Source organism: Trachurus japonicus, chromosome 15, assembly GCF_045865225.1.
Source record: "Trachurus japonicus isolate A0001 chromosome 15, Traja_1.0".
NCBI classification, from domain to species: Eukaryota; Metazoa; Chordata; class Actinopteri; order Carangiformes; family Carangidae; genus Trachurus; species Trachurus japonicus.
In genome coordinates this window covers 25,769,904-25,787,736 of record NC_140921.1, presented here as the reverse complement: position 1 = coordinate 25,787,736, position 17,833 = coordinate 25,769,904, and the positions used below count along the sequence as shown (strand labels likewise).

Genomic DNA, 17,833 nt, shown 5'->3' with positions numbered 1-17,833 from the left:
TTGATCATTTGCTGGATCACAGTCTGAACATTCCCAGACACAACACGGAGCAGGGACGCGGACGCAGGTTAAGTTCAACTCACATGTGCTCTTGAGAGGGACAGGGGGTCTGTCCTTGCTCCATGGACTCGTTGGCTCCCATCCTCAGCTAGCTCCTCTGCCCCCCCTGCCCCCCCTGCCTGCTCCTGCTCTCCAGCCACCCTCCACATCCACCTGCTTCTCCCCCCACAAAAAAACACGCTCCTTCTCCTTTCGGTGCGCTCGCTGCAGAGGAGGAGGAGGAGGTGAGCACCAGCGGCTGAGCTGACTGTGCTGCAGTGCAGAGGATGAGCGAGCCCTGTTCGCATCAGGAGCCAAGCTGTGGATGATTCAGGGCTCCTCACTTCATGCACAGCATCCCCCAATCCTCTGCTCCTCTACAGACTGTAAATATTCCTGTGTCTCATCTGGTGATAAAATGATGCAACACCAGGAGAGACAAAAAAATCTCCAAGAGCAAAACAGCAAGAAGAGAATAATCCACGAAAAAAAGTGGGGTAAAATAACAATCCTGCTTCCTTGTTGTCTTGCATGAGGTGTCTGAGGTGCCTCCTCTCTGTTTGGTTGCTGATATCGCTGAGCTGTGTTGCTGCTCTCGCTGCCTCCTCCCCCCTCTCTCCTCTACTCTCTCCCCTGACACCAGCCTCCTGCGCCTTTAAAAAGACAAGCAGCTTTTTTTTCTTTCTCCGCTATACTGCGACCATGCAGGGGAGCCAGACAATAGCAGACCCCCAAAACCGCACTGATTAACAGGCGCTTTCACTCCGTCAGTCTCCTTCTTCCTCCCTTCCACAGTAACCTCATCTCTCCACTTTGCCTTTTGTCCTGCCAGGATCTCCCCATCTCTCTTACTCGGAGCGTTGCACAGTGAAAATGTCATTTTCTTATAGTGCCTCCTTTTCCCCACAATGGAAGCTTCCAGCACTCAGCTCAGCCAACCACAGTGTTGTTTGGGGTAAACAATAGACTTTGAGGAAAAAAATGTTTATATGTTATTCAACTCTGACCCTTTTGTGTTCACTTTCTGTCAAACCATTCTGACCAGGAATCCATTAACAAAAAATGTATGTTGAGACCAGAAAAAACACATTTAAAAACTGATTTCACATCATGTTGTAACTTCAGCTTTCAACAAGACGGCAAATAAATATTTACAACTCATCCCTGGCAGCACACTGGGATGGTGATGTGTTTTATTGGAACTCTCACTAAACCCTCAATTGCGTCAAATACCGGAAGAGCAATAACGATGTTCTGTCTGGCTGAGTCTTCCAATTTTGCTCTTTTTTTTAAATCATGTGTGTGACGTTCGTACACAGAGAATTTGTCCTGTGGGATGGAAATATGAGCAGAAACAGGTTCCACAAATTTCCCATTGATTGCCAGTGGGGCAATGGGAAAGGGACCTGTGGAAATATGAGGAGAATAACTCTATTGTAGACTCCTGGGAAAGTGAGGAAATGAGGGCTGACAACAATAGAGACTCCAGCCCTCAGGACCGGGGGCCACACATACTCGCTGTATGGAGGGTTCAGGTGTCACACCTCTGTCTGACAGGACTGAAATGACTGAATGAAATAGAGTTCAACTGCAAAATGTAAACCACAGAAGCCAGGGTCCATGTGTAACCGTACACCACATTTAAAAAGGGGGGCGTTTGCATGTAAACATGAAGTCCATTAACTGTTCACAAAGAATATCGATGTGCCCGCTGACAAACCCCACGACACAGACCTCTGCTGAAGCAAAAAATATTGATTTCTGTGGTGGTCCAGGCCCCCCATAGCAGCGCAAAGATGTATCTATCTAGGGCAGCAAAGTACATTCAGTACCAGTTCCTATTCTATTGAATGACCAACATAAACATCCTCTCTCTTCCTTGCTGCTTTACAGTCTGGCCTTTCCACTGCAGCGTCTACTTTAAGACGAAGAAAATGGAAGAAATAAAAAATTCAAAGTAAACCTAGTCACTGGAAGAAATGACTGTGGCAGCTTTTCTGAAAGATTCATAAAGGCGCTCGAGAGCAGTCAGAGTCACTAAGATCTACAGATGTGTAGCCTGCAAGACTACAACAGGAAGCCTCTTTGTGTCTGTGAAGAGGCTTTAGAAATCTAAAACACACACTGGAGTCAGGGGTACATTTTATTTTTTTGAATACTTTCTTCACAGATTTATCCAAGCTGTCCCGGCTTTGTTTTCAAAATGCGGACAAGGAGCATCTTTAGAGGGTCTGCTGTGATGTTCTGGTTGCTATTGCTGGGCCACTTCGAGTTCGAGTTTGATCAAATGGGTGATATATGAAATACATGTTGTGATAATGATTCATGAATAAATGTACAGAGATTCTGATTAATGCAACAGATCAAAACAAGCTCTGATTTGTTTCTCCAGGATCAACCATAAAATTAAACAAAAGAATTTGCAAGATAGACTTTGTTGCTGAGCGTAAAAGGCTCAAAGACACCACAGACTGAAAACACTGCATAAGCAGAAAAATACACAGTAAAGCAGCTGTAAAAAGCAACAAAAAAAAAACTGCATGTTTTGGTGAATCCTGATTTTTGACTTCTGTACTGCTCCTCTGATCATCCTGCTGCTGAACCGCTGCTAATCAGGCAGGGATTGCCTAGGACCTTTGTTTTTCATTTGCCAAGAAAAAGCTGCATAGCTCCCATGAACAATCACTAATGGAATTGATCTCCCCAGACACCGTCTACAAACCTTGCTTACGCTGCATTTACAATATATCTCCTAGTAATATACTCTATTTTGAGACTGAGGGATATCTCATCTATTTCTGCTGCCAAAGAAAATGACAAAAGCAAACAGTGGTGCAACCAGGGCACAGCAATTGGAGACCCCAACGGTAAAGATCAAGTAAAACACATGCTTAGATTCCCTTTGACCTATAGTCTCAGTTGCAGGTGGGTATTCAGGTTGTATATGATGATAGGGAGATGTCACAAAAGAGATGAGGAGGCTGAACTGTTAAAACATTGCAGCTTGTAAATGCAGAGCTTTACATCTGGCTCCCTCTACAGTCTCAGACAGAACACAGAGAGTGCTCTTAGCGTAATCACAAATTAACCAGACAGGACAGAGCCCGATGGCTTTGACAGCTTTTATAGGAAACCAATAAACAATAGAATCCTCAGTTTCCAGATGTCAAGGATTTTCTACACCACAGGAAGCGTGTAAAAACTGTGTGGGAGTCACTGACAAACTCGTTATTTGAACAAATATTTATTCATAAAAGGAAGGCAGCCCTGTGTCTTTCTTTTCTTTTTTTTCTTCACAGAGGGATTTAATTATTACTCATCCAACTCTCAATGAATCATTCAGGAAAACACACAAAATATGTTTGTCTCTGGATGACTAACTGTGATAATGGCATAGTGAAGGAGGCCATTTCTCAGTTAAAGCCTCAGCCCAACTAAGGCACCTTCAAGCAAGATCATAAACGTCTGCCAGGTTCAAGGGAGGAGCTGAATTCCAACACGGACTGATACATAAACACTTAGACTGATAATATCTTCATATTGTATATGACCTTTGTACTAAAGCTAACTTGATTAAAAGTATCAGCTTTTACCTGCACATATAGCAGGGCCTCTGTGTGTCTGCAGGCAAAAAGCACAATCAGTGACGTCCAATCAGAACATTGAGTCCGTGTTACTGTGTTGGTACTCCACTCCTCTCCAGTGCTGTCTGACAGTCCTCTCAGATATCATAAATAATATAGCACCACTATGCCAACCAAGCCCTCTCAAAATTCTGGTCCTCTCTCTGGTCTGAGCACAGGAGGCAGTTAGAAAGACAAACAGCAGCAAGTCATAAGCAAATATGTATCGTTTTACATTAGAAAACAATACAGACTCTGTTTACATACAGAAAGCCACAATGGAGCATGTGTGTGTCTCCCTGTGCCCACTCATTCATGCATGCACCAGGTGACTGCAGCATTCAGACAGCTGAGCGCAGACACAGGCTGACAGCAAAACATGAACAGTGGAGTCTGCAAAGGGGAAAACACCCTCTGCTGGTTGTGCGCGGCACCACACTGTGAAAGTGGCTGAGTCATACCCACTATAAAATAAAGTCTGTGAAATAAAATGCAAAGGCAGAAAGCACTGCAGAGGGATGTTTGGCATTATAAGGAAGTAAACTAGGCTGATAGGAAAAGTAATGAGGAGCATTTACATGTTATCAGCATCAGTGTGATGAATAAAAACCATTGTATGAAACAACCATTATGTCAAGTGGTCACGAGAGGACAGATTGTGCTATGTGTGAGAGAGCATGTTGTGTAAGTGCTCCACTTCATCCTCGAAAAGATCCACATAAACATTTGACCCTTATGCTTTTGCTATATCAACCATTAACAAGCCACAATTATACAGCATACACTTTGAGTTTCCATGACCACTAAGTTCATGCATTAGCAAATGCTGTTTCTTTTGAGTTCATGTGGTGGATGTGCATAGCAATGCTAATCTGTAATTCTGTGAGAGGTTTCGTAGGAGGGGCTATGCTGCAGAGACAGTTGTGTTGATTCCATTGCGGTAATAAGGCTGGATGAGATGGAGCCAGAATGAGATTTCGCAATTAAGAATAATTGAGCATTTAAGGAAATATGCTTCTGGTTGACAGTAAGTCGAGAAGATTTTAGACACAGTCAGGCCAGCTGTTTCCACTTGTTTCCAGTCTTTACGCTATAAGCTAGCATCACCACCTGCCTGCCCTGACTAGACACCGTATAAGTTAGAGCAGACAAACAGCTCTGAGAATCAACATGTACAGAGGGATTCCGTGTGCCAGATGTCGATTTAATACCTTAATTCGACCTGCACTCAGGTTGAAAGGATCAAGACATGGCCACTTTTCGTCAAGGAGGCTAAAAGGCCTCCTTGGCCTAGTTAGTGTCAGACCTTGATAAATCTACTGTTAGGTATTGGAAATGAGGTAGACACGTGCACACATACATTCCCATCACATCATTTAACATCACAAACTATGAGTGCTTCACTGTGAAATGGGAAATGACATAACAAACAGGTTTGGGAACAAAGACAGTTAGAGAGAGATGATTTTCATACCTTAAGGCAGGGTGAAGGGGCGCAGGAGCAGGAGCAGGAGCAGGAGCAGGAGCAGGGCAGGGGTCCTCACACAGGGAGGCAGGAGGTGCTGGAGGAGGAGGAGGAGGAGGAGGAAGAGGTGGGGATGCAGGTGGGGTTGGTAGATCTTCGGGTGCGTGCCTCTCTGGGGGTGTGGGAGGAGGAGTGGGGAACTCGGCGCTGTCGTGGAGGTGAGCAGAGGGGGCAGGCGGGAGGTGGGGAGAGGCAGGGGGAGGGTCACGACTCTGTGTCTGCTCAGTGAGGATGGGCCTGCAGGGGGAGGGAATGCAAAACATCAACAAGGCAGCCAAGTACAGCGATTTGGAAAAGCCCTCCGAGGACACGCTCCTCATCGTCCTTCAACACAAACCAACCATGAAGGAAACTTACCTCGGATCAGAGAAAGATGATGCAGCACCCTGCTCTGACCCTAAACCTAGCAACGATTTAAAAAATATTAGGCCCACTTCCACCATCCTAAGAACGCCTCAAAATTAAGACTGTCACTCCACTCCTCAGTCCCCTCATGTTTCCCCAACGTGCTCCACTTGTCCTCTGCTGTGGAATAGCCAGTCTGAGTGTGTCTGGCTCCGTCATCATTGGCCACCTGGTGGAGTGGATTTGGCCCCGATCCAGGCCAGTCTTATCAGGAGTGGTAGGCTCTCTAATCTGACAGGCACTGTAGATGTACACCCATGCAGCTGTTCCCCACTTGGGGCATGCCTCCTGTTTAGCTCTAAAAATACCCCTGCAGCCTCTTTCACAGAATAGAGCTGCAACAATACCGGCAGCAGCAATTAAAGCACATTCAGAGTAGTCAAGCATCAAGTCGACTGTCCGCTGAGCTGCACTTTCCAGACATCCCTTCCAGCTCATTTCAGACTGAAACTCAGCTATGTTATTCTCCACCTCCCTCTTTCCAGTAAAGTCAGAACTTAATAACCTTTAATGAGGGCATGTGCTTTTTTTAAGGGCGTTACAAGTTCTAGTTCACATCTAACACAGGTCTGGTTCCTACCATTCCTTTATGAGGTAGGGAACTGTTTCAATGCGGGACGGGGGCATGAAGACAAACACATCCCACAATAACATATATTGATTTCTATTTGGTTCCATTCCTCTCATTACAAATCATTACAAAGCGAGTGAGCTAAAGCAGCAGGCTGGAGCTGTGCACATGCCGGCATCTGTTGCCAAGTTGGCACATGCGGCTTAGAAATAGAAACAGCCAAGTCACAACATAGTCTAAGGAGACTGTCATAAGAGTGGCTGCTGCCTCCAAAGATGGACAGAAACAAGCTGATGGGGGGGAGATAGAGACAATTGGTTGAAAATAAGATTAGCCCAGGCGCTGGAGAAGTGTAGACTGTAGAGTATTTACTGGCGTAGTGGCCATTTCTGTAGAGTTAATGTCAGCAAACCCACTTAGTTTAACAACTGGAGCTTTTCCTGCGTGCCTCCAGATATGATGTGTGTGAACCACTTTATTACCACAACACAATGAAAGCAACAAGTTGGAGTGAGCACATGTGCTCTTTATCAGCAACACGCCTCCTCACGTCAGTGTAGTTTTACATTTGGAATTAACACCTGGAGGCTGTCCAGGTCAGTGTTTAACCGCTGGTAATTCGACAGTGTGCAGGGCATTACTGAAGGGCACCTCGGGAGAAGTGCTTCAGAAAAAGAATCAGGCTGGTCCACAGATAGAGTCGTAATTTTTTTTTTTAACACAGTCCAGATAACAGACCTCAACCTTCTCAAAGCTCATCTTTCACGACTGAGTATTGAGTAAACAAATGTGACTTTGCCTGAACTGTAATCAAGTCATGCATGTGCATACTTAGTGTAATCTACAGGAAACAGCTGGATGCATGAGGCAGAAAGTCCAGGCAGGGTGTCAGATGATAAACAGAGAGCAGTAAATAAAGACCAGCTGAAGGTACTGAGACAGGGTTTTTTTTTATAAGTGCTGTAATCATGGGAGGACCATTTCTGTCTCTCTGCCAGCAGCACGCTCATACTGTCCTGATGCACACACACACACACACACACACACACACACTGTGAATGTGCCGCACAGCGAGGAACATTGTTTGTATATATTAACGACACAGACACATAAATTACTTACTAATTTGTTTCAGTTAGCACCGAGATCGAATCTATATTTAAAAACAGTGTAGTGCGGCTGAATAAATGACAGACATGAGATTATCCACTCCACTCAAGCCAGCAAAGGCGTATGAGACTACCATCACCATGGCAACTAGTCTATTTACAGTACAATGTGGGCTATAGTACATCCTGCTTCACTTTTACTCTGACAACATGCGAGCGAAACGTCCAACATACCAAGCTAAAGAGTCACAGGCATACGGCTTGATGAGTTAAAAGGCTTTCAACTGGACTTTTTACATAATACAAACTGTGTGTCATTTAAAAAAAAACATTTTTACTGGCATATGGTTCATGGTTAAGCCTCAAACCATTTATTCATTCACATGCCCATTTTTAAAAGTCAACCATGCAGACAAGGCTTTTATAAAACTCAGACAGTGGTTAAACGTTAGCGTTACAGTTGCTGAAGAGATTTCTCAATCTCTTAGAGGAGGGGAGCTCAACATGCTCTAACCTGTTACACTGTCTTTAAGTGCAACACTGATTTCATAACTTCGCTCCTTCTTCTCCACCGTCTGTCCGTTGGTCTCTCTATCTGTCCCTCCCCTCCGCCCATCTGGTGAGGTCAGACTAATAAGCGCTGGTTACCTACGGACCATCTGCCGCATCCACCTGGAGGGACTTATAGCCACAAACACCGACTGTAAACACGCGCAGACAGAAAACAGCCGACTTGTTGCCAACTCACCCAGATTCCAGTGGTTGAGGACTCCATCACACTACTTCAGAGGTTAGGTGGCTATACAATGAGTGATGGAAAGCTGAGTGGCTGCTTCAATCCAAAACACCGGAGTCAATGAGTGTATACGTCCCGGTCCTTCTCTCTGACTGACTCTGTCATACACACTCCACACACACCGCAGCACATGCCCAAGTCTTTCTCTGAACTCTGGCTTTTGTTCCACTCTGTCTGGTCTGTGCAAATGACTTCAGTGGGGCTGAGTGCCTGCCCAAATTCCTCCCACTACAGGCTTCAGTTCACAAAGCCACACAGACTGAGCCGGACTGACAGCTAGGACTGCCTCTGGGGGGGCGGGGGAAAAACCACATGTACACACACACATATACACACACATTCACTGACCAGGCAGTTATACATATCTGTGTCTGCCACACATATAGTGTAACTTTATCCATTGATGAAACCTACAGTGGAAATAGCACCGTCACCCACTCTGAACAAACCTTTATGTCCCCAACAGCAGTGACGGGACAAGTGTTGTGACTGACAGGCAGCAAGTGCTACTCTGGCATGTGGGATGGCTCCTGGGCACGCAGCAAACGGCAGGAGAGGGAGTCAGGAGCGACTCGCCGTACTTTCACAACACATCCTTGGACACAGAGCGAACACTAAGCTAAAAGAAAGACATACATGGAAAGTGAGTCCGGCCAGAGCGGTTACAATGCTTAAATAAACACTGGAAGCCCACACAGAGGTCAGACTGCACAGCGCACGGCTTTACAATGTGTATTTAACTTAGTCAGAAGTTTTAACAATATAAAAAGGGTTCACTGCCATTACATCAACCAGTGCAAATCTGTGAGACTCCTTCTCACTCGTCCAATGAGAGACTGTTAAAGCACCGCAGACAGCGACAACCTACCAGACGCCCTCGAGGTGTCTAAAAGGCAAACAAAGCCACCAAGGGGACTCTCTAAGTGCATGGAAATCCATTTTAAATGTGTGTCAGGCAGGGCAATGTGTGAGCGGCTGAGCTGAAAAGCACATGCCCCCCCGCACCCCCCCACACTCCAAGCCCTGAGATTCCCCCTTTTATAAATACGTGAGCTGCAATAAAATGTCTCTGATGGATCACTGTAATGGAAATGTTATGATAGGTTTTAGGAAACTATCAGGTCTAGGAGGTCATATAGTACAAATCATTCTGATGTCTGGTTTCCTGTTGGAAAACCAATTGGCCACGGAATTACCATGCTGCCAGTAAACCTGTTGTTCTTAATGGTAAAAGGCTATAATCCTTATATTTTAGTGGATTTAAGATTAAAAGGACATGTTTTTTAATCCACATTTGACTGTGGGGAGCAGACCCCTGGCAGAAGCCTAAAAGAGAAATCAGAAACTTCATCCACAAGGGTAAAATTGTCTTTCACTGGAAACTGTAGTTATCAATTCATGACCCTCACCATAAGACAATAACAAATGATCCATTAGTACTCTGAGTGGAATTGTCTTGTTTGCCGTTGTCCTTATTTCGCACCTTTATGATCAAAACTGACATAATTGACAACAAAATAAAACACTCACCCGCTGTCTTCTAGCTCCTCAGCAGGATCCTGGACTGTCTCTGTTCCCTCAGCTGGCTCTTTCAGCAGCTCTTCAGGTGGGATCTCTGCAGGTTTTTCCACCAGTTCCTCACTGATCAGCCTCTTCTCTGATTCTAGCGGTTCAGTTGTCACCTTTGTTGGCTCTGGTTCTTCATTTTCTGTTGGTTTGGGGAGATCTTCTGTGCTTTTTGGTGCTTCTGGGAGCTCAGCTGGCCCCTCTACTATTTCTGGAGAAGTTACTGACTCCCTCTCGGGTTCTGGGAGTTCTCTTGGAGGCTCCTCTTCTTCTTTGGTTGGTTCTGAGAGCTCTTCTCTTGTGCTCTGTGTCGGTTCTGGGAGGAGGTCTGCTAACTTCTTTAAAGGCTCAGGAAGATCCACTGGCTTTTTCGGCGGTGGTGGGATCTCCGTTGTCTTCTCTGCTGCCTGCTCCGGTGGTGGGATCTCCTCCTGTCTCAGAGGAGAAGCTATCTCCTCTGTCGGAGTATGGAACTCAAGTTGAGGAGACTCCAGAGAAGGGAGGGGTCTGGAAAAACAATACAAGGGGAGGGGGGTTGGGGGAGTTTGTTGTTAAGTTAACAGTATAGGCACAATGAATGACTGACAAGTGACAAATGTGTCTGTTGGTGTGGCTATGGTGTCAAGAAGGTTTGTGTGTGTGTGTGTGTCTGTGTTTGTACAGCATGTATGTGTTGGTGTTGTTGTGGCATTGTGTTGAGCCGTCTGTTTTGAGTGAGAAAAGGCCCATTCTTGCCCTGGAGAGCAGGGACGATGTCACAGCTGATGTCATCCTTTGAATATAAAGAGCTGCATTACTTCCATTAGACCTCAACGGGAACAGCCATGTGACCCAGCTCCAGTCAATACAAAGTGCAGCTCTGTGTTTACCTCATTCATATTCATTGTCACACAGCTCTCTGTAATATCACCCCAAACAAGTTTCTGAACATGGTGTTACTGGAATGCTACCTCGACAAAGAAAAAAAAAGAAGAAATCCATGAATGCTAAACGACTACTAAATAGGCCAAACATGGCAGTTTTACAGCACGTTAGAATATTAATGAAAGTGATGATATTCATTATTCCTTAGTCAGAGTAGGCTACTGACTGCTGTGTCTGCTGACACAAACCCCAAACAGACTACACAAGCACCTCTCTCTCTATGTGACGTACATTGAGCAGATGATATGTGACAGCACGCTAACATGCTAGTTTGTGAAAAACAGAAGGGGGAGGGGTATGGTGGGGGTGTGATGGCCCCACTGACCTTTAAGTCACACATGTACAAGGCATTTATTTACCACTGACACAGCTTTATCAAAGTGATGTCTTGTGTCTCGTGTGTGCTCTGCTAATCAACAGTTCTTAAGGTGTACAGTATTGCTTAAATTGATAAGTTCAAACACATGCTTTTGTGTTTACCTTAAGGTCTCTGCTGTGTGCACTGGTTCACCCTGTGATTGGGACGCAGCTTCTTTTAGAGCTTTAATCCAGTTTGTATCTGGCTCTGGGGCCGTGGGTTTAGGAGCAGGGCTATCGGGCACATCGGCGGCCGCCGCGTTGACAGAGGGCCCTTCAGCAGGAGACACGCAGGCTGGGGCCTCATCAAGTGGCTTCCCTTCACGCTGAGAAGCAGCAACAATGGGCTTCACCACAATGACATCTACGGGCTCTGACAAAGACGCCTGATCATTCGGCTTCCCTAGCGATGCTAAATCTTCTGGGCACTTGGACAAAACAGCTGCTGGGACTGTGACAACATCGGGAGTTATACTGTCCGTTACATCACTGTCATTTTCTGTTGTCTTGGTTTGCTCACTGCTGCTATGTGACACAACACTTTCACTGTCTTTACAACTGAGGATTTGATTTTCAACCCCCTGCTTCTCTGTTGCTCCACTGTTAACTGTGTTTATCTCAGTTTGTGCTGTCCCCTGGCCGCTAGCTTTCTCCTCATCTAAAGCCGCTTTATCTTCCCTTGTGATCCCTTCGACATCAGAGCCTTTTATGGCTGTTTGAACTGCTGGGCTACTTTGTGTGGCTGAGGTTTTATTGGGGCTTTGTAGCTCAAGAGGCTCGCTCACTGTATCCAGAATTTCACACTCCTCAGTTTCACTACTGTTGTCTTTTACAGCCAAAGCGACGCTAACATCCTTTTCCACAGTTTCAGCTTGCCCAACAGGATCTGGCAGGACGCTGACATTTTCTTGATGGATTTCTTCAGACCGGTTTGCACTTGGAAGAGCTTCTGCATGAATGTCTTGACTATCTCTGTTGGCCTTTGATGAAATAGAGATTTGAGAGGGTGAAGTCTCATGCTCCTGTGATGCCGGCTCAACAGATGCAGCAGTGTTCGTGGACGTCTCAGGCTGTCCGTGTTGGTCTTGACACGCGGCCGACAGATTGCTTTTTTGCTGACCTTTACCGCCCATATCAGTCGTGAACTCGGTGCCTGGCATTAATTCTGCATCTGAACTAACAAACCCTAACCCGAGGCTTTTAATCTCATCCATCGCCTGTCCTGTCTCACCTACATGAGAGCTAGCTGTTGTTATCACCATGTCAACTGAGGCGTTTTGCTCAGCAGCCTTTCCGCTCTCATTTAAATCACTGCCGACATGAGACGGCACATAAACCTCGTCAGCCCCTTTTACAGCTCCCGCTCCCTCTCTGTCTTCTCTCTCCAGACCTTTCACTCCGTCACTGCCTCCGCTGTCATCGCACGTCAACTCATCCCTGCTCTCTGACTGTTGCAAACTCCCAATGGAGCCATCCCATCCCTCTGCTACCCCTTTTACCCCAGGAACCAGTGTCTGGGTCTCATCTACCCCCTTCAGACAACCACCTGACAGCTCCTCTGTGGGATGTCTGGATCCCAGACACTCCTGCTGCTGCTGTTGCTCCTGTTGCTGAGCAAAACAATTTGGATCCGATGTGGACTGCGATTGGCTGAGGGCTGCACTCAAATCTTGTGCCGTGTTGCTGTCGGAGCTGCGTTCCAGTGTTGCTGTTGGAGTTTGGCTCAAACTCGGATCATAAACAGTCAGTGGTTCGCTGCCAGACTCTACCTCGGTCGGCACTGTGTCCTCAGATGGCCCTGCAGGTCTGGTGGGAGAAGATAAGGAGGAAGTCTCTGTCTCACTTTTAGATGCAATCTCTCTCTTCCCCTCTCCTTCCTCTGTTTTATCCCTTACTGGTGATTCACTCTTTTCTACTTTATGTTCATGTGGTGGCTGCAATGGGTCTCTCAATTCCCCTGCGACTTCTTTATCAGGCTCATCACTCAGTTGTGGTGCTGTGCTTTTCTTTCCTGCCTGCAGCTTACTGCTGATTTCTGTTTTCTCTTCATTGTCCATTGTTGCCTCTCCACTTTGTTTCTTGTCCTCTTCAAACTGCATCCAGGTCTGTCCATCCTGCCCATCTCCCATTTTCTGTTTCTCTGTCATATTGTCTTTATTGGTTTCATCGTCATTGCTCGGCAGGTCAGAGCTGAGTGGGCAGCTCTCATTTATGAGGCCATCCCTAATGGAAGTCTCACAAATAACAGCTTTAATGGCAATAGAATCTGGCTCAGTTTGAGATAGGGAAATTACATTATCGGTTACGGCCAACGTAGCAGGAAGCTTAACCGGTGCACACACATTTTCCTCTTGTGAAAATAGAATATTTTCATTCTTAATCGCAGATTTCTCAAGCTCAATGACAGACATCTCAGCATAACTTCTATCCTCCGGTTTAGGATCAGCCTCATCTGCTGTGACGCTGGCATTAGTCTGCTTCAGATCCTGCGCTGAAGACATTTGTGTCGTTTCCCCGCTCTTGTTGCCGTCAAGCTCTCCAGAGACTTTGGTGCTGTCACCATCAGCACGACGCTCATCTGTCTGCTCAGGAGGACGGATATCAGAGTCGGTAATGAACTCCAAGTGAGTCAACATTGGGCCTGGAGGCTGCAGCACAAAAGCAGGATTACTGGCACATTGCTCGATAACAGGCATTGACTGGTCAGAGGGTTTCACTTCTGAAGTCACTGATTCATCCTCTGTCTGATCAGCAGAGTGAACTGTGGGCTTAGCCCCTTCACTAGCTTTCATCGGATCTGAAATCACTAATCCACAAGGAGGCGTTTGATCTGATTGGGTGGGAAGCTGATAAGAGGGGTCACTAGTATCCGTCTGAAGAGACGCTGCAAAGGTCAAGTTGACGGCTTCAGGTGTCAAACTGAGGTCAGTGCCAGCAGACAGCGCTGTGACATCATTTAAAGGCTTGCAGGTGACATCATCGGCTGGAAGCTCAGGACGTGAATGGAGAGGTTGTTGGTTACCTTCTTTTTCTTCAGGAACAGCACTTATTAAAGGAGACTCCTGGGGCTGGTCTGACTTGACTGAGTCTGTAGACTCAGCATGGAACTTATTTAGCTCCTTCTCCTTTGACAAATCTAGCTTTATGGGACTCTTTTCAGTTTTTTCCACTTCTTGCTTTAAGGCCTTTGCTGACACCTGCTCAACTGTTGCATGATCAGCGCTGGCGACGGCACTTCCTGCTGTTTGTGAAAGGTCGAAACATTCTTTGTTACTGGTCCCATTCTTCTCTGCAGGACTTGGAAGCTGTTTCGTGCCGGCCTTTGAAGCCAGTTGTAAATCCACTGTGTTTGTCACTAAGATGTTGTTACCTGACTGATCTACAGCGATGCTCTTGGTCTCCGATCCTCCTTTATCCAACTGGCCATCTTTCAGTGGCTTTGGAAAGTCGGCTGGGCTCTGTTTTGCTGCTTCATCCTTGCTAGGAGCTGCATTTACGGGGATTTCTGGCTTCTTCCCACTGAGGAAGTCTGGGAAGATGAAGCTGGCCTCAACAACAGGATAATGCAGATTCTCATGCACAGTCAACGGAGGCAAGGAGGCACAGTCCATCGGCGACACGGGTTTGTTCCTAACAGCCACAGTGGAACTGCCCTCTTGTTTCACTGTGTCTGCAAAGTGAACTCTGTTAGTGCCTCCACGGCTCGCACACACACCCACTCCAGGCATAGTACCACTATTGCTCTGGCCCTGAGCTTGGACTTGGATCTCAGCTGCACTTTCGGCTGTCCTGGCTTCTGTTGTGCTACTTTCAGGCCGGACCTGTTGATTGTTGCTCTCTTGCCGCTCGACTGCGATTTGTTGTGAAGTAGTCAAAGGCTGAGGTTGGATCAAAGAGTCCAAGTCTTGGCTGTAGTTTCTCTCTGTCTCTGTGAGGGACGACTCCTCACAAGCATGTCCCGAAGACAGTGCCTCCTCTGAAATCAAATTCTGTGTGAGATCAGCCCTTACCCCTCCTGCATTTGTATTGCCGGAGCTCGGCTCTGGGTGGGTGGGGAGAGGTGAAATTGCTGCGCCATGCTGCTCCTGGCAGGGGTGAGAGAGACGGTCCTGTTCAGTGCAGATGCTCTCAGTGATGGTAGCAATCGGCTCCCTCCAGCTCTGTGACTTCAGCTGTGACTCGGCAACATCGGTGGGCGGACACGTCTCAGTCTCAGCTGATGACACCCCGCGAACAGAGCCTTCTGGCTGGCTGAATGAACTGTGTTCTTTCGCCAGCCTTCCTTTCTCTCCCACCTCCTCTCCTCCTCCTCCTCCTCCTCCTCCTCCTCCTCCTCCTCCCCCTCCTCCCTCTCCGGCTGCCTCCAATCCCACAGCACTGTGAGCCTGACAATCAGGAGCAATGAGTAGCCCAAGGGAAGGAGTATTGATATAAGCCTCTAAACGGAGCGTCTCCTTTTCTCTGTCTCCCTCCTCAGCTGGTGGGCTCTCTGCGTTTACACTGTGAACGCTCGTGTCTCTCTGTCCCTTCATTTCATCCTCAACCGAGTTGTGTGGCATTTTGCTGCTGCAGCTTTTCTCAGACGTAGCCTGTCCCTCTTTGGCCGAGAATGCAAAAGAGCGTTTTCCCTGTGAACAGATTAATGAGAGCCGAGGAGGGCTGTCCAGTATTCCTTCTCTCTCTCCGTCCGCAGAGCTGAGACGCTCGTCTTCTATTCCTCCTAAACCCTTCTCTCCTGCTGCTTCCTCACTCTCTCCGGTTTCTACAGTAGCTACTCTCCTTAGTGAATCACACCTCACGCTTTCTCCCTCTCCATTGCTTTCCATCACTTCTGGCATCGTGGGTGTTGTCAGTGGCAACGCAGCAACTACCACTAAAGCCTCTTCAGGGGCACTCTCCACGCAACTCTCTCCCACACAAGTTTGGCTGTCGGTGAGTGGGCTCTGATTCTCCTGTGTCTGAATAGCTGCTTCTGTGGTAACTATAGCCTCCTGTGTTTGTGCATCTGATCTCTGATCAGCAGAGGCGAACGGATCGAGAGCTGTAGTTTGGACATTTGTCATGGGTGTATTTTGGTTATTGATGACTTCTCCGGTTGCATGTTGCTTCCGCTCTTTCATGCCACATGGGGCATCCGTATGGTCGCGGTGGTCTGACTGATGAGGCCCCTGTGTGGGAGCCTGGCCGGGCGCAGGTGAACAGGCAGAGGAGGTAAGATGATCCTCCCCACTATGAGAGGATGATAGTGGTGGGGGGCTGGAGCTGGGCTTTCCCGTGGGACTCAGCTGTCGGTTGTAATCGAACCCATTATCAGGCTGTTCCCCACAAATCAAAGCCTGAGCGTCTGCCTTTGACGCTGATTGGACGTTTGCCTCTGAGTCTGCGTGAATGCTAGCATCTCCCAGTGACTCAGCCTGTAAATCACTATCACATTGTGCTGCCGTCTTTGCTTTCTGATCAGCCTCTGCTTTCTTCTCCATCTTTTTCTTTTTCTTTTGTTTCCTTTTTTCTTTCCTCTTTGCCCCTTTGTCCTGCCCAGCCTGTTGGTCACTTACTGAATCGGTCTCTTTGTCTGTTTTTGATTCTGACTGTCCCTGCTGATCCTGGTGTTTGCTTGTTTCTGTCTGTGCTCCAGCCTGCGGCTCTGATAATGCATCTTTATCCTTTATCTGAAGAGTATCACAGCCTGATTCTTCATTAACTGAATCATCTTTCTTTTCGTTTTCTGCTTCACCAACACTAATACTGCACTCATCATTGTGATTTTCTTTTTTAATGTCTGCAGTCTCTGTTAATGCCTCTCCGCCTTTGTCCCTAATGACTGTATTACAATCTAAACTGCGATTCTCCTCACAGGCTGCACTGAAATCAACCTGTTCCTCTCTCAGATTGTGTCTCTGCTCGGTGAACACTGCATCTTGTGGGGTTTCTGTAAGTGGATCTGTCCTTGTCGTGGTTTCTAATTGTGTATGCGTGGGTGCTTCCGTCTGCTGATCTCTCCCCGTCTCTTTTTCTGCCGTCATCTCTGGACATTTATCCAGATTCTTTGTTGCTTTTATTTCGCCGTCTGCTTCGGTTGCTCCAGCGCTGTTCCCATAGCCCAGTATGTAATCCCTGAAACTAAACAAAACTGTATCCTTCTTCTGACTGCTTGCTGCCTCACTGTTTCCGTGTGTACTCTTGTTTCCAGGGCCCCCGTTGCTATGTCCTGGCTGGACTACGACTGGAGGCAACGACAATGACTCACTGGGCTTGTTAACCATCACGTCTCCGGTTTTCTTCCCTACTACATCATGAACCACCTCATGCGTGTTGCTGTGGTGCTCTGTGGGAGGCAGCATGCCCAGTGAGGCCATTTGCTCTTCACATTCTTGGAAGGCCTGTTGGAGCTCCTGGTCTATGAGCCCGAGTGGGGTGGGGGTCAGGGGTGGGCCACCAGTGTAAGGTGTGGCAGTGGGCTGAGGTGAGGGCCGGGCATCTGTGAGAAGTGGGTCACTGTCATGAGGCCTGAGACGAGGGTAGGGTGACAGAGTTGAGGAGTTAGGCCTGGCAGGCAGACAGCTGCTCATTCCACGATGCCACAGAGCGCCGCTATTGGCAGAGCGGTGGCTCATGCTCACACACTGCACTCAAACTTCAACTGTGCTTAGCATGCCTATTCTGAGAAGTGCATTCCCCTATAAGAAATGCAATCCGCTGTTTCTAAAACATATGGTTGTTAATGGACATGCAGGTCTGTTCATACACAGCAAAACTTCATACAACATACTGTAAATCTGTGCAGCTTTCTAGTGCAATGCACTTTTAAACACTCAATGCAAACTCTCAGCAACAAACCTTCCAACATAATTTCACTATCTTGATGTGACTGCCGGAATTTCAAATGATACACTTAACCTCATATTACTGTATTTTGTG

The 17,833-nt window shown here is 47.1% G+C and overlaps 1 protein-coding gene across 3 annotated transcripts in view; it reads right to left on the bottom strand.

Moving 5' to 3' along the window:
- Positions 1 to 17,833, bottom strand: part of tacc2 (transforming, acidic coiled-coil containing protein 2) — a 53,524-nt gene that overhangs the window by 22,141 nt on the left and 13,550 nt on the right. The window contains exons 4-6 of one of the 3 annotated variants that reach the window (XM_085800767.1): positions 11,039 to 17,422; positions 9,599 to 10,141; positions 5,137 to 5,424 (exon numbers count right to left, since the gene is read on the bottom strand). In XM_085800767.1, the coding sequence (XP_085656893.1) occupies positions 5,137 to 5,424; positions 9,599 to 10,141; positions 11,039 to 17,422 (7,215 nt within the window). The remainder of the gene's footprint in view (positions 1 to 5,136; positions 5,425 to 9,598; positions 10,142 to 11,038; positions 17,423 to 17,833) is intronic. The other 2 variants (XM_085800769.1, XM_085800768.1) reach the window with 2 other exon arrangements.